Source organism: Meles meles, chromosome 2, assembly GCF_922984935.1.
Source record: "Meles meles chromosome 2, mMelMel3.1 paternal haplotype, whole genome shotgun sequence".
In the NCBI taxonomy this organism is placed as follows: domain Eukaryota; kingdom Metazoa; phylum Chordata; class Mammalia; order Carnivora; family Mustelidae; genus Meles; species Meles meles.
The window spans coordinates 142717458-142740561 of NC_060067.1; the positions used below are offsets into that span (position 1 = coordinate 142717458).

Here is a 23104-nt window from a genome sequence, read left to right on the forward strand (position 1 = left end):
CAGTTGGTAACTGAAAGGTTAGAGCAGTGGTTCTCAACAGGGGGCAGATTTTTCCCTCTGTTGAAACATTTCTGGTTGTTACAGCTGATGGGGTGGAGGGCAGGACACTGCTGGCATCTAGTGGGTAGGGGCAATGTAAAGGACAGCCTCCTGTAGCAAACTGTTCTCGGGCCCAAAATGTCACCAGTGTGAGACTGAGAATCTGTGGGTTAGAAGAATGAAAGTTGTGTATTATTCTTATTGTGATGTTATGAACAACTAAAATTACAAAGAATTTTTTTTCTGTTTTCATAGTCACAAATTGATTAAACTCACCTTTCCCCAAGGATTATTCCCTCTCCTCCTCCCGGTTCCTTTGCCTTAGGTTCCTGATTTTTAAAAATTTTTAATTAATTTTTTCCTATGCATGCACTCAGAATTTAAATTTTTTTTTTTTACCATATCCTTTTGATAAGAAATTTATCCATCAGTAAGAGGTCAAAATAGGACTCAGACATCCACACTTTTAAAGAAATACTTTAAAGATTTTTGTCATCTTTGATTAAGCCAAGGAGATGGAAATGTAGATGTGTGTTGTCATGCTTGCACATGCATACAGTGAGAGCAGCACAGCACTTGAGAGTAATGCAGAAGCTGATTTCATAGCATTTTTTAAAGACTTTATTTATTTATTTAGAGCATGCGCAGGGGAGGGGCAGAGGGAGAGTCAAAGTCAGGCCCCTTGCTGAGCAGGGAACCTAGACTGAAACTCAGGGCTTGATCCCAGGACCCTGTGTGCTTTATTTTGCAGTGAGGATATTTTAGGAAGGTCTTTGTATAATGCTTGCCTATTTAGCTAGCTCATGCTTTTTCTTTCTTTTTTTTTTTTTTAAGATTTTATTTATTTATTTGAGAGCAAGAGAGAACACAGGAAGCGGCAATGGCAGAGGGAGAAGAAGAAACAGGCTTCCCATCAAGCAGGGAGTCTGATGAAGGGCTTTACCCCAGGATCTTGGATCATGACCTGAGCTGAAAGCAAATGCTTAACCAGCTGAGCCATCCAGGCATCCCTAACTCATACTTTTCTTGATGAAATGTCCACATGTTCCCACATACTCTGTGTCTCAAGTCAGAGAGACCATAGGTTTTTTAGAAACATTCTATCTTCAGAAATGTTTTTGTTTAAAAAAAATCATTTCTTAGAATTAGTAAGATTCATTAAACTAAAGAATATTAGGTTAGCTTTTGTTCTGTTTTTTTTTTTTTTTTTTTTTTTAAAAAGCCCATTTGATTGCTTTTCATATGACAAGTAAATGCGGTGAAGACAACTTGTTCTTAGCTAATAGGAATAATAGGTAGAATTATCCCTGCAGGTGTAGTACTATATGTATTTTTTCAGGTAAATATTCTGCAGCAAAGAAATCTACTAACAACAAAAGGCCAACTAGACAGGTATATCAGGACCTTCATCCTTTGAGTACCATATCCATCTCTGACCCAGGGCCTCATTGTTGGGCATTGCCCTTTATTTTCAGGGCTGGCACCAAAGGAACTAGAGATGAATCATTGCCTCAAAGCTTACAATGCTTTCATGCCTAACATGTAGAGAGATATAATTTCATAGTAAAGTGGGGGAGTCATGAGTTGACCTATGTGCTATGTTGAGGGATAATTAAACTGGCATGATTTCTACAGAGGTGCTGTGGGGGTATTTAATGAGGACTTTTCCGTTGCATAACAAGCAAAATGGGAGCACTTGTCCCCTTACTGTTCTGCTATTGCTCCTAAGGCGGTGATACAGCATTGTTTTGGTCCAGCTCCATCTATTCTGACAAAGTACTCTGTACTCAATTTATAAATTGAATGAGAACAAATGATACACCATTTTGGATAATGGGAAATTGAAACAAAATACCACTGCAATATAGAAGTGGAAATTCAAAACAAAACAAAAAAACCAGAAATTTTGTACTGTTGAAATATTTAGTAGCCATCGATCCTGCTTTTTTTGGCAGCCAGATTGATGTTTCAGGTTGTTAATTTCGGGGCAGAGGATTGGTCATTTGTTTGCTTGTGCATTTGGGTGTTAATACATGGGTTTGTTACTTGAAAATTTTAGAGTAAGTAAAGGCACCAATAACATTAGCATTATCTTACATTGAAATTTATATTTAGAGGTATCCTGTTATAATGAGAAACACATACGGCTTAGAAGAAAAAGATCTTAGTAAAAATTTTAGCTTTGCCTCCTAATACTAGGGAATTTTGTTGGTATTATATAACCACTCTTGCCTTATTTTAATCCTCTGTTAAAACAGGTATAACACTAAAAAGTTGTCAAACAGGAGACAACATATAAATGTACTTAAAGCTACATTTGGAAATATAGTGGAGATTCTATAAATATTAGTTTCCTCTCTTGGTCAAGAAATAGACTTTGCAAGCCTTAGTTTTTCTGAGGTCTAAAAAGGGGCTTTTAAAAACAGCTTCATACAAATGTTACTAGCTTAACATTATTAACATTATTTTAATCAAAACAAATTTGCATTAAAACTCTGAAAGTACTTTGAAAATACTTGCACCCAAAATATTTTTTAAATGATAAAGTAGAAAATACTTATGTGTTTTGAAATTAAAAGTGAAATAAAGGGGCGCCTGGGTGGCTCAGCGGGTTAAAGCCTCTGCCTTCGGCTCAGGTCATGATCCCGGGGTCCTGGGATCGAGCCCCGCATCGGGCTCTCTGCTTGGCTGGGAGCCTGCTTCCTCCTCTCTCTCTGCCTGCCTCTCTGCCTACTTGTAATCTCTATCTGTCAAATAAATAAATCTTTAAAAAAAAAAAAAGTGAAATAAAAATACTCTCTTGAAAGATTTAATTAAGTTCCATGTTAACGCTTAGAAATTGTACATGTTCTCTAGCTTATTTTATTTAAGTCTTTTTTATTTACTAGTCAACAAAATATTAAAACAGGATAATGCCAAAAGAAAATGAATTTAGTATTACTTTGCAATTGTATTTGAGGCAGTATGAGCAAGAAACCTTGTATGAGGAAGAGTTTAAAAAAGTCTTAAGAAGTGAGTTCTTGAGACTATGTGAAATTCAGGCACAGTACTGCCCAAAATCATAAAATGTTTGTGTGAATGGGTTATAGGGATCGTCTAACATAGTAACCACTACTGGTTTATTAATCACTTGCATCAGTACTGGATGAGTTGTTTATTTAAAACATAAAATGTCCTCAGCCCCACCTTGACCACTGAATCAGATTCTCTAATGGCGAGTCATAGGACTCTGACCCTTAACACTCCCCAACCAGCATTTAGGTCACCCTGGCCTTGACCAAGCCCCTTATTATACAGGTGGGGTCTCTGAGATTAATTAAGGGACTTTCATATGGTTGCATAGTGAATTTACTGGTGAAACCCAAGCTTCTGATTACAGTTCAGTGCTCCTTATATTCTTTTCAGATAATTTCTAATTATCTGAAATAAAATAGCACTTACATGGAGAATTTTCAAGTTTGCATTTGCAATCTTGTCCACAAAGTAAGCTTTGTTTCTCTTGATCCTCTTCGAATTTGGAATGTTTTTCCTATCCTCTTAAATATGTTCTCAGATAACTTTACTATGAAAAACCAAGGGTAGATGCTTTTATCCAGGACAACTGTTTTTAGAACAGAAATAAAAACATTATCAGAATTACGCAACACTTTTGCAGATAAAGAAACTAAGGCCCACAGAGGTTAAACTGTAATCTAATTAGTGGCAGTATGTTCTCCAGAAGTTGGATTTTCTGAGCCCCAATTCAGTGCTCTTTCCATTATTCCTAATTAAAGATTGGTGTGGGTTGTTGTTACTTGTTTTAATATAGTCATTAAATGCTGGGTTTTCAAATTAATACATACTTCCTTGCTGGTAAATCATGAATGTATACAAAATTTGGAACCAGTCTTGGAACCAGACTAAACAAGTAAGTTCTAGTAATACTGTCAAATATAAATACTAGAAATACTCTCGAGAGAATTTTGAGATTGTGGTGGTGTGGTTTTTCCTGATTCTTTGGGGATTCATTTATTTATTCAGCAAATCATTACTGAGCTCCTGTCAGGTGCTAGGTTCTCCTTTGGATTTGGGATACAGTAGTAAACAAGACAGACCAATACCCTTTTTTTTCACAGAACTTATAGTCAGGAGGGGAGTGGAATGGGGAGGGGGGTGTTGGAACTGGTTTGCAATTTTAGAAAGGTTGTCCAGAGTAGGTAAGGAAACAAGCCATGTGGATATCAAGGGCAAGAATGTTGCAGGAATAGCACGTGAAAAGGCTCTGAGCAGAGAATGCTTGATGTGTTTATGGCTAACGCGAGGAAACAAGAGGGGTAGGAGTAGGAAATTAGAACCTTATAGGCCAACCTAAAGATTTTGGTTTTTGCTTTGAAGTGGGAAGCCACTAGAGGGTTTTAAGTAGATTATCGCTGTTTTGTGGAGAACTGAATGAGGAGAGCAAAGGTGGGAAGCTGAGAGACTGAGTAAGAGGTTATAGGAATAATCCAGGTGAGAGATAAAAGTAACTAGATGAATTTAGTTAATGGTCAGATTCTGATATATTTTGAAGTTTAAGACTTTTAAATTTGTTAAATAAAATCTTAAAAAAAAAAAGACTTTTAAATTTGTTGATGGACAGGTATCATCTAACAGTGATGAGAATGGGAGAGTGAGGGATGACTCCAGTGTTTTTGGTCTGAGCAACTAATAGAATGGAGTTACATTTTACTGAAATAGGGAGGATTGTGGATGTGCATATTTGAAGAGAAGGATCATGGAAATGCTGTTTCTATTACATATCTTAGAATACATTTCGAGTAAGCAATTTTATATAGTAGTCTGGAGTTAAGAAAGAAATCCAGGCTAGAGAGAAGAAAGTATCTGTATGGCTCATACCCTTGTTTGAACCATTGAAGAGATGTGATTTTAATGAACAATGAGACTGTTGAATATGTGTGCTTGTGGAAACAGTCTCATTTACCATCTAGTTTACAGCCTATGTTGCTAATCCTTGTCTGTGGTGTACTTTTCAATAAAATGTCACAAAGTACCCTATGCTGAATGTATATATAATTTAAATCAAGAGATGCTTTTTATTTGACTTGTTAAACCAACTAGTGTTTATTTTTATTTTTTTTAAGTTTGTTTTTTTTTTAAATTTATTTGACAAGTAGGTAGAGAACACAAGTAGGCAGAGGCAGGCAGAGGGAGAGGGAGAAGCAGGCTCTCTGCTGAACAGGGAGCCCGATGCGGTGCTTGGTCCCAGGACCCTGGGATCATGACCTGAGCTGAAGGCAGCCTCTTAACTGACTGAGCCACTCAGGTGCCCCCAAATAGTGTTTAAAACAAAAACATTGTTGGGGTGCTTGGGTGGCTCAGTCGGTTAAGTATCTGCCTTCAGCTCAGGTCGGGATTTCAGGGTTCTAGAATCAAGCCCCACATCAGGCTCCCTGATCAGCAGGGAGCCTGTTTCTCCTTCTCCCCCAGTGACTTCCCCTGCTTGATGCGCTCTCGCTCTCAAATAAGTAATTAAAATCTTAAAAAATCATTTATGCAGGCATAGTTTTTGTCATGGACTTTACTTTAAGTATGTAGAAATTTCTAACATAGTTTTTAATGTTTAAGGTAGGAATCAGTTATTTGTCTTCTGTTCTTTTTTCATTCTTCACCCTATCTCCTAAAATCCTTGATGAAAGATGCACTTATATATCATGTATCGATAATGTTTTTCTATTCCTTTTTCTTAAGAAAACAGTAACATACATTAATTTAAAAAAGGAAACATCAAATATGTATATTACCTTGAAGTAGAAATATTCATAGTAGCTATTAATGTCATTAATCTATGTAAAGTATATAGAGTAGTAATATGTCAAAAGATTTTCACTTTTCACTGTAAAAGATTACCTACGATATCCTTATTTTCATATCAAAATTTAACCATAAACACTTCCAAAAACTATTTCTAGGTCAGGCATTCATATATGCAAAGGGGTTTTAAAAGTTTGCATTAAGGGGCTCCTGGATGGCTGAGATGGCTGAGTCAGTTAAGCATATGTCTTCAGCTCGGGTCATGATCCCAGAGTCCCCAGATAAAGTCCCACGTCAGGCTCTCTGCTCAGCTGGGAGTCAGCTTCTCCCTCTGACCACCCCCCTCCTGCTTTTTCTCTCTCTTGCTCTGTCTCAAATAAGTAAATGAAATCTTTAAAAAATTATTATGCTATAGAGTTATTTAAAGCTGCATTTTAATCTAGTTAGCATAAGTTGTTCATCACCCACATTGGCATGTCCGTATAGTTGTGTCCGTGAATCCTTATATAGATGCAGAGGCACAACATGTTATAAAAGCCCACCTTTAGTCCTGAGAGGAATGAATGTAAATCAGCAAATCAGAGTTTATAGTATTAATACTAAATGATCAGAGATGAGTGGAGATTGATCAGTGTAAGTTTTGTCAAAGAGATTTAAATCTGTGTGAGGAAAACTGAACAAGACGATCAAACTTGAAATTAACTGCTTTTAATTGGTCATGTGTATGCAGATACATGCATATGAGTATTTTTTATTTCTGTGTGTCAGTCCTCACCCTAATTAAAAAGGGTGAAGGTTCTAGGTGCGTGTATATGTAGAAATGAAACAATATGATTTATTAGAGCCTGTGTTTCCTCATATTTGGGGGTAAAATGCGAATGTTTCCCAGAATTTTTTGATTAAATAAGGTAATATTTGTGGTAAGTACTATGGGAGGAATACGGCTGAAATGTTTGATAGTATTAACATAATCTATACTTTATGATAAAAAAGAAGAAATGAAATTCATTGTAGATTTTAAGGGGGTAAAACATTTTTTACATACTTTAAAAAATATTCTAAAGAAGGCTTCCTGTATCCTCAGTATATCTCAGTTTTCGGTTGTTATCTATTTCACATGTTATAAGATCCAGGTGCCTAATTTGAGCAAGAAATGGAATGTTAAAATCCAGATCCTTGTAGCTCCAAACCCCAAATATTGTTCTCTCTTCACCTGCTTCCAAAATGGACATCATAATTCACAAATGTACCTAAATCATCCTACTCAAGGATGTTCTTTCACTTAAATATCAAAAGGCTATTTAAATGTTTTATGTGGGGCGCCTGGGTGGCTCAGTCAGTTAAGCGTCTGCGTTCAGCTCAGGTCATGATTACAGGGTCCTGGGATTGAGCCCCACATTGGTCTCCCTGCTGAGCAGGAAGTCTGCTTCTCTCTCTGCCTGCCGCTCCCCCTGCTTGTGCGTACTCTCTCTCTCTTTCTGGCAAATAAATAAATAAAAATTTTAAAGAAAAATAAAGTAAATGTTTTACATGATTATTGTGAGGGGGGAATTCTAACATTTTAAGTTATTCACATAGCTTTTTAATTTTTCCTTTTAAGAGTCACGGCTCTTCTGTGCAGATGATCCTCACTGGCCAAAAAAAAAAAAAAAAAAAAAGATGTTTTAAATAATCTCCTAGTCTAGTTTAAAGTAGCTCATATTTTTAAAAGTATTATGATGTGTTTTTGTTTTTCCATAATGTAGTACTTTGTTTCTGATCCTTTTGTTCATACTCTAATTTTATTACTAAGTTAGTTACTGTTTCATATTTTTGCTACTTTTTATCTGAAATTATTTTCACATAATAAATCAAAGCTCTTTTATTTTGTGGAAGGCACTTGTCAGATGTGCAGTATATACAGTTATTAATTTTTCTCTAAATGATGCTGCCAGTTTCTTAACTCTCAGATGAGTGCCTTATTAACACCATCAAAAATTTTATGGTGCCCACTAGAAAGAATACAGAGAAAGGAAGATCATCTTTCAAAATACCCTATTTACTCAGTAGCCAAACTGATGTTTCCAGATAAAACTTTGGTTTCTCAGCCAATATCTTGATGGTACATGAACATATAATATTTGTAATAAATAATGTAGTGCAAAAATATTTGTCAAAACCATGGCTTTTTTAAATTAAAAAAAATAAAGGTAGCTAGTAAATTTGATGAGACTAATTGATTATCACATCAATAACTTCTGGAGAAAATTTCACTGTAAGTAGCCACCTTTTATGTTATGTGTAAATATGGTTTTCCTTTATGAGCTTGTAATTTGAGATATCTATTAAAATAATAAAAATTTCTGCTTCCCTTTTTATAGAGCTGGAGTGGACCAGAGAAATTGCTTGCTTTAGATGAGCTTATTGATAGTTGTGAACCAACTCAAGTAAAACATATGATGCAAGTGATAGAACCCCAGTTTCAACGAGACTTCATTTCCTTGCTCCCTAAAGAGGTAAGGGTTATCAATTACGTTCTTCATTGGGTGCTATTTGAAAATATAATTCAACAGCAACCATCTTTAAACATGGTCATGCTAATTATGGTATTCAGTATTGTCGGTTTAACACTCTTAATTAGTGTTAAAGAGAGTTGTAAATGATAAGCTGCCATGACTTAATAATATCATTTTCAGATTAAAGTATATTTATGGACTTATTAGGTGACTTCTTTCCACCATTGCTGTAAATCATATATAGAGTAAGCAATTGAGTTCCATTAATTTGATTATTTCTTTATCTCAGTTTTTTTCCCCCAGGTTATTTAAAGTCCAGCCTTTAGTTGTCATGGTACATTTATTATATATAGTAGTAGATTTTCTAGAAATTCTGATTTTATTAAAACAGCAGTGTTTTTTTTCTTATTTTGTTGTTTATTTATCCAAAGTCCCTAATAGTCCTTAACAGTTTTGTGATTCTATAAATTAAAGTTCTGTTAACTTATATTGTGTAATTATTTTGAAAAATATGGAATTTCACATGTATATCTTTTTCTACTGATCATTCCTCTTCTTGCCCCCATCTTTGTCTCTCTCTCTCTCTCTCACACACACACACATACACAATCATAGATTTCCTGCATTGATTATATCCTTATAGCATTTCTTTTGGAATCATTTATGCTTATTTGTTTTTATAGCTTTGATGTAGTTCTTTTACTGATGTTATATGCTTCACAGTTTCATTTCTGTCTGCAAACAAATAATGTAAAATTAAATAATCAATGTCACCATGGTTTATATTTTCACAAATTATATATGTGCCACTAATTATATGTCAGCTAAGAAGACAATATATAAAACAGTAATATACCACTGAAAATGATCTGGAAACTTCAAATATGAAAAGAGTCAACTCTTTTAGATAACCATTCTAAATATCTTATGGACATTAAACATCGTCTCAAAAATAATTTCACATCGGATATGAGTAAACTAGTCTTATCATATTTAATGTATGAAGAACTAAGCATTACTCCAGGAAAAAAACAAAACTGAATTGTTATTGCTTTGGAATAATTTTTTTTAATGGTTAAAAAAAAGTTGCATTGTCATAGAAAGAATTTTTTTATTCTTGCTGGCTCATTCTAAAACTGAACCCTTTGAATGGAATTGGCTTAGGAAATGATATAAACTCTCTTTGCTTCCAGAAGAACATTCATAATAGGTAGCACTTTTATAAGTATTTGACTGAAAGTAAAGTTAGTCACCTCTGATATTATTATTCATGGTTTCCTTGGCTGTCCTCCTTATTTTAGAAGGTAGTATTTTTTTAATATACAGACTTCTGCTTAGTCTTGTTTGTCCCCTTATCTCTATGAAGGGTGATTATTTTGTTTTATTTATTTGTATTTGCATAGTTACTTTTGAACACTCAAAAATGTGATTCAAAGTCAGGAGAATATGAAATATTTCTAAGAGTCTAAGAATTAAGCACAAATTATTGATAACTGATACAAATGCAATAAAGATTTTCTTAGATTACTCTCCTTTAAAAGATTGCCTGAGGAAATAGAAGGAAGCGTAGATAGAAGAATGAGAGAGGGCCCTGACTCTGCAGATCATCTATGTTTTCCTTTTTTTCAACTAGTAGGAAGCATTTCCCATTTTGGGGAAAAAAAATGCTTTTTTTTTTATATGTGGAGAAATAATGGTATAGGTCTAAATCTTTAAGGAAACTATTATCTTATCAGAGACTATGTACTATTATTATTTAAAACATCATTACCCAGAATAAATAAATAAATAAATAAATAAATAAATAAATAAATAAAAACATCATTACCTTCATGTCAGGATGGACTTAAAATAATTTTCATATAATTCCTTTCAACAGATCTCAAAGCTCTTTACCAACACATATTAATCTTAAAACCTTGATAAAAATCTCACTAGTCTCACATGGGAGGCTTGTGATAAACAGCATTATCCTTATTTTGTAAGTAAATACCAAGAAAAGCATAGTGATATAGTAGATGGCCTAGAGTAAAACTTAAATTCTTAATATAGGATCAGCCAGCATTTTCTTTATTCTTTTCCCTCCCTCTTTCAGCTTAGTTCAATCCATGGAAATATAGCAGTTCTGGGAAAGTATTATCTACTTCTCAAGTATGACATAGTGGTCTCTAATGTAGGTTATATAAGAGAAGAACAAAAAAAGAGGGACTCTCACTGAAATTTCAAGTTTGGTCAAAGAAAAGTTAAATATATGAAACAGATTTTCAACTTAAGAGCTTCTGTCTAGTGGAAGTCCTTAGGAGGAATTACTATCTAGATTTTACCTTTAGGACAAATGAATAGAAAACTGCATTAGCCAGACCATTTTAGTTGGCTGGAAGAAACCTGTAATTCCCTGCTTTGGTGTTCTAAGGATGTAGTTCAGGACAGTGCCCACTCTCTGGCCCCTGTAAAGAACCCCACTTGACAAAATCTTGCTTCCTTTGAGGACCTGGTATACTTCTTCCATAATAAACACTAAGAATTGTATAACTAATTGCCATTCCCTTTTTGCTTGGCAGTTTAATTAAAAAACCATGTAAGATACTGTTGCCAGTATATTTGTATTCTACTTTCCCCTGGTTTAAACCTTCTTTTCTGATTTATATTTTTACTGGTTCTGATTTTCTTTTTCATATTTTTTATTTTGCTCTGTGTGTTTTGTGAAATACTTAGATATTTTGAATAGAACTGATTAGATTTAAATAGAATAAGTTGAAGTTCATGGTTGAGTTAGGGTCTTTGCTATTTTAAAGGAAAGTGTGCCAGTTACCTGTGGGGTTAGCGCTTCAACATTCTTAAGTGTTTCTTTACTCTATAAAGCAGGCAGACCCTAGACTAGATGATCTCACAGTCACCAGTAATGAAGGATACTGGAACTGATGATTTGGGGTGTACCTTTGAAATTTAAGGTGCTCTGGATTTGCTTTCTAACCTTTAAGATCCAGTGACTGTTTCTGTGAATTACCTGATTTCTGCTTCAGCTGGATAACTAAAGCAAAGAAGACCCTTTTTCATGTGACCATATTAAATATCTTGGGCACTAAATAGCATCTCTTTTCCACCAGTATAACTTTGTGCCTGATAATTTTTATGTTAGATATCAGTTTCACATAGAAGAAAAAGAATATGGTGTCATTCCATTACTGGTATACTGACACTGAGGAAACTTGTCCGGGCTTTGATAGATTGAATAATTTCAAAATTAAGTGACTTATGGAGTATCCACTAAAGAAGTACAGTGTTGAGATATATACGTGTTTGTGTATTTGTATATGTGTATACATACATACATATATGTAGCTTGTTGAATATATAGTCATGCCTTTTTATTTAAAATGACTCCGACTAAATGAGCTTCTCTGATAGACCAAAACTGATTATGCCACAGAAATATTTTTACTGTCAAATAGTAGTAGTAGTATTAAATTGAATACTGACTGGTTGGAGTACTTCCTATATGAAATGTACTCAATAAATATGTGATTAATGATGAACTCTCTATATGCAAAGTTCTTGGGTAAGCACAATTTATGTCATGTAATTACTGTTTAGTATCAGAAAACAATTCAAACTGTGCTTTTACTCCCCATATGGCCTTTAGCCATTTGAATGATAGTTTGTTTTAATACTTACAATTTAATTTCTATGAAAACTAAACTTTATTGCTGTGTTTAGCTCATTTTGATTCTAATATCATAACTTAAATTTTTATGTGATTAGTGAGGCTAATTGGATAAGCATACTCAGAAGCTACAGTTCCCTTCTTTCTCCTCTCTTCTGCCCTTATTTACTTGAATTGACTATACATGCTGAAAAAAAAGTTGATGGTTTGGAAATATTGGAAACCAAATTTTAAAATCAGTGATATACTAAAGAGCTATTTCAAACCTAAAAAATCTATCTGGCCCATCGAGAAAACCCCCATAAACAATGTAAAGTAATTAGAACCTAATTACTTTTATATGCCTGTGGAGCAGTTTATTAATTGTTGGTAAAGGGTATAAATGTTTGAAAAGTTCATTATTGTGATAATAAATACTTTTGTGGTAAAGAACTATTAATTATATCAGGAGTGATCTGACATCATATCACACAGAATATCTAGAAATCTCATTTTTTTTAAAGATTTTATTTATTTATTTAAGACAAAGATCACAAGTAGGCAAAGAGGCAGGCAGAGAGAGAGGGAGGAAGCAGGCTTCCCGCCGAGCAGAGAGCCCGACGGAGGGCTCGATCCCAGGACCCTGAGACCATGACCTGAGCTGAAGATAGAGGCTTTAACCCACTGAGCCACCCAGGCGCCCCGAAATCTCATTTCTTAATTTAAGTCCTGTCTTCAGTGAATTTACATGGTCATGGGGAGAGAAAAGCACAGAATCTAAACAACTAGTAAAGTATACCTATATACATAAATGGTAGAATTCTCGGGTTGAGGCTCACAGAACAAAGACAAAAGCAGAGACAGAGAGGCTTAATAAGTATTCCTTGAAGAGGTGAAGTTGGTGGAATAAGGTTCATAAAAAATACAGTAAGTTTTTTAAGTCTGGTATATATTTAAGATTGACTATTAGAAAGTACTCCCTTTTGTAATTAAAGAAAATAGAATGTAGAATTATATTACATTTATCTAGAAGTACTTCATTCTATAGAAGATTGTTCTAGATAAGTTAATTATTTATATGTTAAATATATATATACACACACACACATGCACACACATATATATTTAAAACATGGGTATATTATGCTTTTTCCTTTCCATAGCTGGCACTTTATGTGCTTTCATTCCTGGAACCCAAAGACCTGCTACAAGCGGCTCAGACCTGTCGCTACTGGAGAATTTTGGCTGAAGACAACCTTCTCTGGAGAGAGAAATGCAAAGAAGAGGGTAAGGTTCAAAATTACAAAGAGAAAGATCTTTATACTTTGAAAAAGCAAAATGATTTAGAAAACAAATAGAAAAAGTAAAAATTAGAAGTTATATGTGTGTGTAGACTAAAGTAGTGGATAACTGAGAAAAGAACTTTGGCAGCCTATCAAAGAATCAAGAATGAGTCTTTATTTACATTCACCTAGTAATTCACAGGTTATTCCACACATTCAGATGAGCCAAATCTTGGAGCTAACCCCTTTATTGAGCACTAGTAACTAATAGGAAATAGATCTGATTTGCTTCCCAGTCTCTAGTAAAATTAATAACCAATGAAAAGATCAAGATGAGGATGATTTAAAGGAAACCTGAAAAACAAAACACAGACCCATAGATACAGAAAGCAAACTGATGGTGGCCCAAGGGGAGGGTTGCTGGGGTGGAGGAGGGAGGGTGGCAAAATGATGTAAGGGGATTAAGAACTACCAATTTCCAGTTATGAAATAAGTATGTCATGGAGATAAAATGAAAGCATGGGAAATATAGTCAATAATATTGTAGTAACTTTGTGAATTGACAGAGGATAACTAGATTCATTATGGTGACCATTTTGCAATGTATATAAATATCGAATCACTATGCTGTACACCTGTTATTAATATAGTATATCAGTTATACCTCAATTAAAATAAAAGACAAAAGACCTAAATATAAACTTTTGCTTAAAATAAGATATATATGAATTTCTACCAGTGATTTTATGGATGAGAAAGGTGTCCTGCCTCTCCAGTATTTACAATTAGAGATAAGGTTATAATTGCAGCTGTCCTTGGGAGACATACTCACTGACTGGAATCCACAGGAATGAGTGACTATTCACTCGCTCACTCACTCACAAAATAGAACAGAATAGAATAAAATAAGGGAAACCCCAAAATTATATTGACAAATATTCCATATTCTATTCTTTCCTTCCATAAATATTTATTGAACACCTCCTATGGGCTAGACATTCTTAAATGCTGGGGATATAATAATGAACTCCCATTATCTTCCCATCATGGAGCTTATGTTCTTGAAAACTGTGGAAAGAAAAATCAAAAAAAAGAAAAAAATCTCCCTTCTTTAGTAGAAGAGAAGGTATCATCCATATTTACTGAAGAAAGAATCTTTTTTTCCAGCAGGCATACAAAAAATTTTATTTTTGAAAAAAAAATAAAGATATGATTTATCTCTGATAAGCAAAAATTTTTAGAAACAATCATAGAGCATGAGACAGATACTCTGTAGGTTATCCTCCCCTTCAAGGAAGTTACAGGTGAGTGAAAGGTTAAGATCTAAGACAGTTGGTTTCTAATCCTGCCTCTGCCCTGTCCGTAACTTGGACTAATTAGTGAAGAGAAGGCTCTTCTCAAGAATCTATATTATACGAAATGGGATTAATCATCCCTGCCTTACCTTCTCTCATACAATCATTTTTTAATGACTTTTAAAAAAAATTATGCTAACATATACCTAAGACAGAATTTCTTCTAACCATTTTTAAGTGTACAGTTCAGTAGCAGTAAGTACATTTGTGTTGTTATACAGTCCATCTCCAGAACTTTTTTATCTATATTGCCTGAAAGCCCATCCCTATTTAATAGTAACTCCTTAGTCCTCCTCCCTGCAGCCCCCGGAGACCACCCTTCTGTTTTCTATCTCTATAAGTTTGACTACTCTGGATGCCTCATATAGAGTGGAATCTTATGGTATTTGTTTTTTTTTGTGACTGGCTTATTTCATTTTGTATACTTGTTTTGAAGATTTATCCATGTGGTGGCATGTGTCAGAATTCCCTTCTATTTAAGTCTGAATAAATATTCCATTGTGTGTGTGTGTGTGTGTGTGTACACACATTTTGCCTCTTCATTCATCCATTGATGGGCGCTTGGGTTTCTTCCACCTTTCAGCTATTATGAATGATTGCACCTCTGAACATGGGTGTACAGATACCTGTTCAAGTTTCTGCTTTTAATTATTTAGGGCGTATATCCAGAATTAGAATGGCTGGATGATATGGTAATTCTATGTTTAATTTTTATGATGAACCACCATACTATTTTCCATAGCTGCTATGCCATTTTATATTCCCACAAACATTGCATAAGGGCTCAGATTTCTGCACATCCTCACCAATTCAATAAACCTATGAATCCAATTCATAGGATTATTTAGAAAAAGAAATGAAAAAGTCAATATGGAAACATGCCATAGAGAATGCAAACTTTATATTATTGTTTTATAATAACTCTTAGAAATTGGGCAGCATCCTGTATTTGAGTGGTTTTGAGCATGGGAGGAAATTAGATATATTATAAAATGTGTAATTTTTATTACCGACAGCAGTTATACTCTCACTCTTTAAAACTCTAGGTATCGACGAACCATTGCACATCAAGAGAAGAAAAGTAATAAAACCAGGTTTCATACACAGTCCATGGAAAAGTGCATACATCCGGCAGCACAGAATTGATACTAACTGGAGGCGAGGAGAACTCAGATCTCCTAAGGTAACTGAACTCTGGCATAACATTAACAGCAACCACTGATCAGTGTTGGTACCTAGTATGCTCTTCTTGGCCAGCAGTGTAACTTGACATCTATATCCTGTAGAAAGAAAACAGTGTATTTTTAAATAACTGAACGTGTAATGGATGATAGTTCTCTATTGCTAATTTCTCCAGTCTGACAATTAACTGTACTTGAATAAAAGATGAGTTGAAGTGCATGTCATTCTACCTTAGGTAAATGAAAATTTCTGAATATCCTGTTGAATTTTGTGTCATATATGTTTACCTGAGAATTTGCTTGCTCTCTGACCATGTAGTTAGAACATGATTTTTTGAGGAGTGCCTATTTGTGTTTTGGGTGTTTCTTGTGAGTTTTATTTTTATAAATTTAAGCATATTACTGATTTTCTGTCTTACTGCAAGTATATAAATAGTGGCAAAATGCTTGAAATTCTTAGATGTATTTATACAATTGGAAAACAATTAGGGAAGATACTGTTAATATGTATAGATAAATATGTATAGATTATGACAAGCATTGTTTTTTGAGAGAGTGAGCCGGTGCGAGTGGGTGGGGGGAGAAGGGCAGAGGGAGGAGAGACAGAGAGAATCTTTAGCAGGGTCCACACCCAGCATGGAGCCCTATTGGGGGCTCAATCACATGACCTGAGCCAAAATCAAGAGTCAGACCCTTAACTGACTGAGCCATCCAGGAGCCCCAGGCCTTTTGTGTTTTAATTTGAATAAGTTGATAATTATTATTACTCTTGTCTTTCTAGTTTGTAGGTGCTTCTGTTTTTGTGTGTGAAAATTGCAAAACAGAGATGCATATTTTTTTGTTTGAACAGATAAATTATTATAGATTTGTGTTTGAACCATCTTTATGATGTCTTGACTCACTCAATTTTAATAGTTGGTATCGCTCATATAAATCATAGAATTGGAAAAAATAAAATGTTTAATACTTGATTTATCATTCAGGAAGGATGATACTTTGTGTTTTATATAAATTATAATTTTAGAAATAGACTGTAGATTGCTGTTCCTATTTATGGCTTTTCTTTTCACTAGTATTTTAAAAAACATAATTTAATAACATTTCAAATCTGTACATTTATCTTGTAGGTTCTGAAAGGACATGATGATCATGTGATCACATGCTTGCAGTTTTGTGGTAACCGAATAGTTAGTGGTTCTGATGACAACACTTTAAAAGTCTGGTCAGCAGTCACAGGCAAAGTAAGCTTACTTCTCTCTACACTTCACTGTTTGTATATGTCTTTGCAAAGATCAACCAGGGAAAACATGGGTTCATTTTTGACCGCAGCTTATTTCGATAACAAATATCAGAGCTTCTAATTTAGTTTTTTCCCTGGCAACAAAGATAATGTTCCTCAGGATAGGGATGTCATTAGTTTTTTCCTGTAAATAGTTTGTCTATCTTTGTGACTTCATTATTGTATGATATTTACAGAGGTGCTTTATCTTTTTCTTGGCTTTATTTTTCCCACTTTTACTAGCCATCTCAGTTATAGTGTCCTATTTAAACTTCTTCAAAACTATGATTGAGGGGTAATTGTTTTTCTTTGTAGACTTCGTTGTTGATAACTTACCTATAGTTTAGAAGTTAAATAAATCATGTTAATTTAGACTATCTTAAGCCGGGTGAGATGAAAAAGTAAGGCAGCTACAGTATTTAAGTAGGAGTTTGAAGAAAAAAGCAGTCCAAGCAATCAGTTTCACTGCATGCAATATTACACGTTAATGGTTCTGTGGTGAATACTTATTTTTATCTGTCCACTGGAGAATGTTTTCATAAATTAAGTAATTGACCAGCTAAAAAAACAGGAAAATGTGAGGGGGAGAAAACCTGTCTTTAAAATGTCTTACAGCATGCTGATTCTTGGGCAAGAACCTTCTAAATATTCCAAGTCAGATGTTAACATTTTTTTAAGGCAGCTTCATATTTCCATAGTGTAATATTAGTTTTGGATTTATTTCAGAGTTTTAATATCTGTCTTTACTTGTCTAGAAGTACCTTGCCTGGCTCCTAACTACTGCCTTGGGGCAGATTCAGATGAAATGTGGTATGTAGCCACACCTAACACGGTTGGCATTCTTTCATTGAATCCATTCCTATGGAAGAAGCCAAGTTGCAATTTTAGCATTATTTCATCAGAGAGACCAGGCTGGGGCTGTCATCCTTTAATGAGAAGTGTTTTACTTTCTACATACTTGTTCCTCAGTTGTATCCGTGTTTAATATATAATGCTACTGAATAAGCAAAGTGATCAATAGTGATGGTATCATGTTATACTGATGTGAAAAATTGTTTTCTGATGTGCCAGACAAATTCTGTGAATAACTTTACCCCAGATTTTAATGAGCTACTGAAATGTTATGTAAATCGTTTTTCTTTCTACCCGAAAGTAATCATCTTAAGTGTTTTTCCAGTGTCTGAGAACATTAGTGGGACACACAGGTGGAGTATGGTCATCACAGATGAGAGACAATATCATCATTAGTGGATCTACAGATCGGACTCTAAAAGTGTGGAATGCAGAGACTGGAGAATGTATACATACCTTATATGGGCATACTTCCACTGTCCGCTGTATGCATCTCCATGAAAAAAGGTAAGGGAAAATCCTGTGATGGTAGGGAATTCTTCCTCTGTTACTTCTGAATTTGAGGGGTTTTTTTGTGTTGTATATTACAGTGTTTATTAGAGAGATAGTGATAGTGTGCTCTTAAATTAGACCTTAATTATTAGACTTAAGATGTTTCTATACTAACAAAGCAGTAGTGTATTGCCTTAAAATTTCCTTCTTCATTTAATGGCATTGTTGGCTTCCTGCTTGAAACTCTCTTCTCTACTCTCGGGTGGCACTTTATTGTTCTGTATCTTTGATGACTCATCATTTCCAAAAAAAATCTTTCTCTCTCGCTCTCTCTTTCTCTCCCTCTCTCTCTTTAATATTTATATCTCTGCTAGCGGGACACATTCAGTTATTCAGGCTTCAAGCTTCTGAGTCTTCAGCTTCTGAGCCCTGCCCCCACTCCATCCTGTCCCCTTATATAGAGACAAAAGCTGAGGTCTGTGGGGTTTTGTTGAGTCTCTCATTACCGATCACCTGAACTAGTAACATAGCTTTCACACTTGGTTTTCTCACCTGTTACACAACTGACAGAGAATCCTTTTCTAATTATGATAGTATCACCGCCTTTTGAGAGCCTTCTGTTGTCTATCAAATCGAGGAAGAAATCCTCAATCCAGTTTTCAAAATAGTTTCAGCCAATCCAGACTGCTTGCCTTTTTTTCTTTTCAGTGCCTTTGCTGTTGCTTTGATCTCCTCCTACAAAGCCCTTCTATTAAAGTCCTTTCGATCTTCTATTGGCATGTCTTCACAATACCTTGTTAAACAAATGTGATTTCGACTTCGTTTGTCAAAAAAGGTCTCTCTGGCAGTCCTTACCATGAATCCGCTCCAGTCCTTACCTTTAATTCTGTCCACATCATCTTTGTGAGAACCATTACATTAAGTAGATTTCACGCTAGATTTATAATATGTGAATAAAAGTACCTTTTCATTTGTAATTTGAATCTACTTTAAACAGTGTGCTCTACTATTAAAATTTGGGGGAGTTGATATTAAGAGACTTGTATTTCAGCTTCCATTATATTCTGCCTTAAATCTCTCGATGTTCCTTTCTACTCTTCCAAATGTAAAAACTGTGGCCTATCTTTATCTCTTAAAAATGACATGCAGATACCTGAGTTTGGAGCTCTCCTTCATAATCCAAAGGTGATTGAGATGTTTGTATCACTCCAGTCTTCAGAAGAGCATAGCTTTAATAATGTTGGCCCAAATTTTTAAGGGATTTCTATTGCCTCCCCATGTGTGTCTTCTCCAAAATTTGCATATCTTAATACCTCCATAACCTATCGAGTATAATTATAAGCATAAGCAGCCTTTGTTTGAAGATATTCTAAAACTAGTTCATTACGAGAATTATAATAGTATAAGGCCATATAATGGTATATAATGGCATAAAGCACATTTTTTAACTGTTTAAATTCCAATTTCAGATTTATTTTGTTGAATAACATTTATTAAATTTTTTCCCTAGTCACAAAGAGAATGTATGTTTATCATTAAAATTTTGGGAAATGGCAGAAAGAATAAAGAAGAAATACAAAATTTTTCAAAATACTACCACCAGAGTTTTCCCATTAAGATTTTAGATATGGTGCCCACATTAGCTTTTTATTTCTAAAATCAAGATCTTTTGTATGTATTTGGAGCTGGCAGCTGCTGCTGTTGCTGCCGTTGCTTCTGCTTCAAATGCAGTACAGCAGTCTTCAAACCGTCCCACAGAACCCCGAGTGCTACACGGCTGTTTATAAATGTGGAAACCAAGCAGGTGGAATTCTGGGCTTCCCAACTTCCCATCCCAGCCAGAATAACTTGACTTTTGTATGTTTATAGATCAAAATTTTATATAGGATTTCTTTGAAAACGGGTGTTCCTGCTTAAGAATAGAAAAAGTTCAGTAACCACTGACTTTATATGTCACATTTTCTCATGCTATTAAAAATTCTAATACTTTTTTTGTTTGTTTGTTTTCCCCCTACAGAGTTGTTAGCGGTTCTCGAGATGCCACTCTTAGGGTTTGGGATATCGAGACAGGCCAGTGTTTACATGTTTTGATGGGTCATGTAGCAGCAGTCCGCTGTGTTCAATATGATGGCAGGAGGGTTGTTAGTGGAGCATATGATTTTATGGTGAAGGTGTGGGATCCAGAGACGGAGACCTGTCTACACACGTTGCAGGGGCATACTAATAGAGTCTATTCATTACAGGTAAGAGGTCATATCTCTCCTACCCCTTAGATGCTTTACTGATGAATCATGAGATTGTTTTACTTAGATAATCACTGTCAAATTGCTGACTCAATACAATCCAAAAAAGACAAATCAAATTATCCTGTTGTTTACATATGGTTTCAAATTGGCATGGAAAAGCTTAAATTTTTAACTTACTTAAATAATTTGTTTCATTTTTTTCTGTGATCTGTTTTTCCTCTAAAATACAAATATTAGTCTTGGAACCTGAAACTTTGGAGCTCTATGTTTTACTATATTAGTTAGTGGGTAGATAGTCTCATAGGAAAATAACCTGGATTTTAATAAACTCCTTAGCAGAGGATTAATTTGGCCAAAAGCTGCCCCTTTGCCTTGATAGCTGAAAGTTGATGGACTGTGTAATTGTGATCCATTCCCATTCAAAGTGGAAGTGGAGCTTTCTGCATCAGGCTCCTTCACCATCAAAGGGCTACTGATGTGTAGTCATATGAAGTAAATTTGACTAAACTGATTTTTTATTTTTTACATTTGAACATGATATTTTGGAATGAATTGTAATATTTTGAAATAGCTTGAGTAATAGCAAATTTAGAAAATGGGTCTTGTTTTATTTTCGGAAAGACAGCATTTTCAATTTTTCTATTACTTATGTAATTTATTTACCAGTTACTACTCATTAGTGATCAGCAAGATTAGTACATAGTCACAGTGCTGACAGTTCTCTGTTCTTGGAATATTTGTTTCTTAATTCATGGAATACTGTGTCTGTGTCACAAAATATCGATATATAATAAAGGTATATTAACTTAGAAAAGGTTGTGAATTTGGAGGAGAGGGAATTGGCTGAAGTTGTTTTTTATGTTTTGTGATATGTTCAGTACCTTAATAAATATAATCTCATTTAAGTAAACCAATAGATTGAGAAAAGAGGTAGCAATATTATTCCAGATCTTCTAGGAATTGATATTTATTGACTCCAGGACAAGAGAGGCTATATAGCTTGCTTTTGTTATCAAAATGCCACTTCTTGTAATTCCAGATGTAATTACCTATTGGTGCATTTCCTAATTAATACTTGGTTCTTGTAAATGAAATTTTATTTTACATACAGTTTTAATGGAACTTACTTCTAAACATCATGAGAGTTATCTCTAGTCTTTTCATGCCATAGGTTTGTTAACAAACACAGCATTTATCATGGTCTATGTCAGTAGTTTCAACTTTCTGTTGGGAAGTAAGACTCAAATGGCAATCCTTATTGAATGATCCATGATATTTAGCTGGTCATCTGTGGCCAGATGATCTAAAAGTAACATGTTCATTTTACATGTTTTGTTTTCTTTTAATTGTTCCTGCATCTAGTTTGAAGCCATTGACCATAAAAAAAATTAGCAATTCTGAGGGCACCTGGATGGCTCAGTCAGTTGAGCTTCTGACTCTTGATTTCTGCTCCAGTCATGATCTCAGGGTCATAGAATTGAGCCCTGCCTTGGGCTCCATGCTCAGAGGGTAGTCTCGGAGGAGATTCTCTCTCTCCTATCCCTCTGTCCCTCCCCTGCCTCTCAAAAATACATAAATAAATCTTTTTTTTTAAATTAGCAATTCTGATAGAAGCTTCTGAGAACATAAACTGTAGGTTTGCTTGATTACCTGCACTTTACCTTGTTACTTCATTTTGTTCCTGGCATTACCTGTTTCCCTGCTTTATTTTTCTTCCCTGTAGGATTAAGGTCAATAAATAATATCAAGAATATCGCACTTCTAGTCTAATAAGCTGTGTCTATTGTAGTTTGATGGCATCCATGTGGTCAGTGGATCTCTTGATACATCAATCCGAGTGTGGGATGTGGAGACGGGGAATTGCATTCACACGTTAACGGGACACCAGTCGTTAACAAGTGGAATGGAACTCAAAGACAATATTCTTGTCTCTGGGAATGCAGATTCTACAGTTAAAATCTGGGATATCAAAACAGGACAGTGTTTACAAACATTGCAAGGTAAGTCTTGGCTACTCAGCTTTAGTTGTGTTCATTAAAAATGGGATTGTTAGAAGAGAAATAAGGAGCTTTTATGTCACAAAAAGAATTAACCTCATACAAAATAAAAATGCTTGTTTTGGATAAGTTTCTGAGTATTTTCACTCTGATGTGACAGAACTAGGTTACCCTTGAGAAATTGTTTTAAATTATGTTTTTAATACTTTAATACTTCCTACATGTACAGTTAACTCTACCTAACCTTAAAGAACGATGTGAAGAAAGATCTAGGCTATGTCATAGAAGCAACAGACTCTTTTTTTTTTTTTTCTTTTTGAGTGATTTCTTTTTTTTTTTTTTTTAATTTGTAGTCCAATTTTAAATTAAAGCTCTACCTTACTGGGGGTGGGGGGGGCGGGGGAGCATCTCTGATAGAAAATTGCTTCGGCCTCAACTTAGACCCTTTAACC

General features: G+C 34.7%; 1 protein-coding gene across 6 annotated transcripts in view; it reads left to right on the forward strand.

Annotated features, from left to right (window-relative positions):
• The window catches only part of FBXW7 (F-box and WD repeat domain containing 7), a 230013-nt gene that overhangs the window by 204331 nt on the left and 2578 nt on the right, over window positions 1-23104 (forward strand). For all 6 annotated transcript variants that reach the window (XM_045995240.1, XM_045995232.1, XM_045995256.1 and 3 more), the window contains 7 exons: window positions 8190-8324; window positions 13131-13254; window positions 15652-15788; window positions 16914-17027; window positions 18243-18424; window positions 20427-20652; window positions 22445-22655. In XM_045995240.1, the coding sequence (XP_045851196.1) occupies window positions 8190-8324; window positions 13131-13254; window positions 15652-15788; window positions 16914-17027; window positions 18243-18424; window positions 20427-20652; window positions 22445-22655 (1129 nt within the window). The remainder of the gene's footprint in view (window positions 1-8189; window positions 8325-13130; window positions 13255-15651; window positions 15789-16913; window positions 17028-18242; window positions 18425-20426; window positions 20653-22444; window positions 22656-23104) is intronic.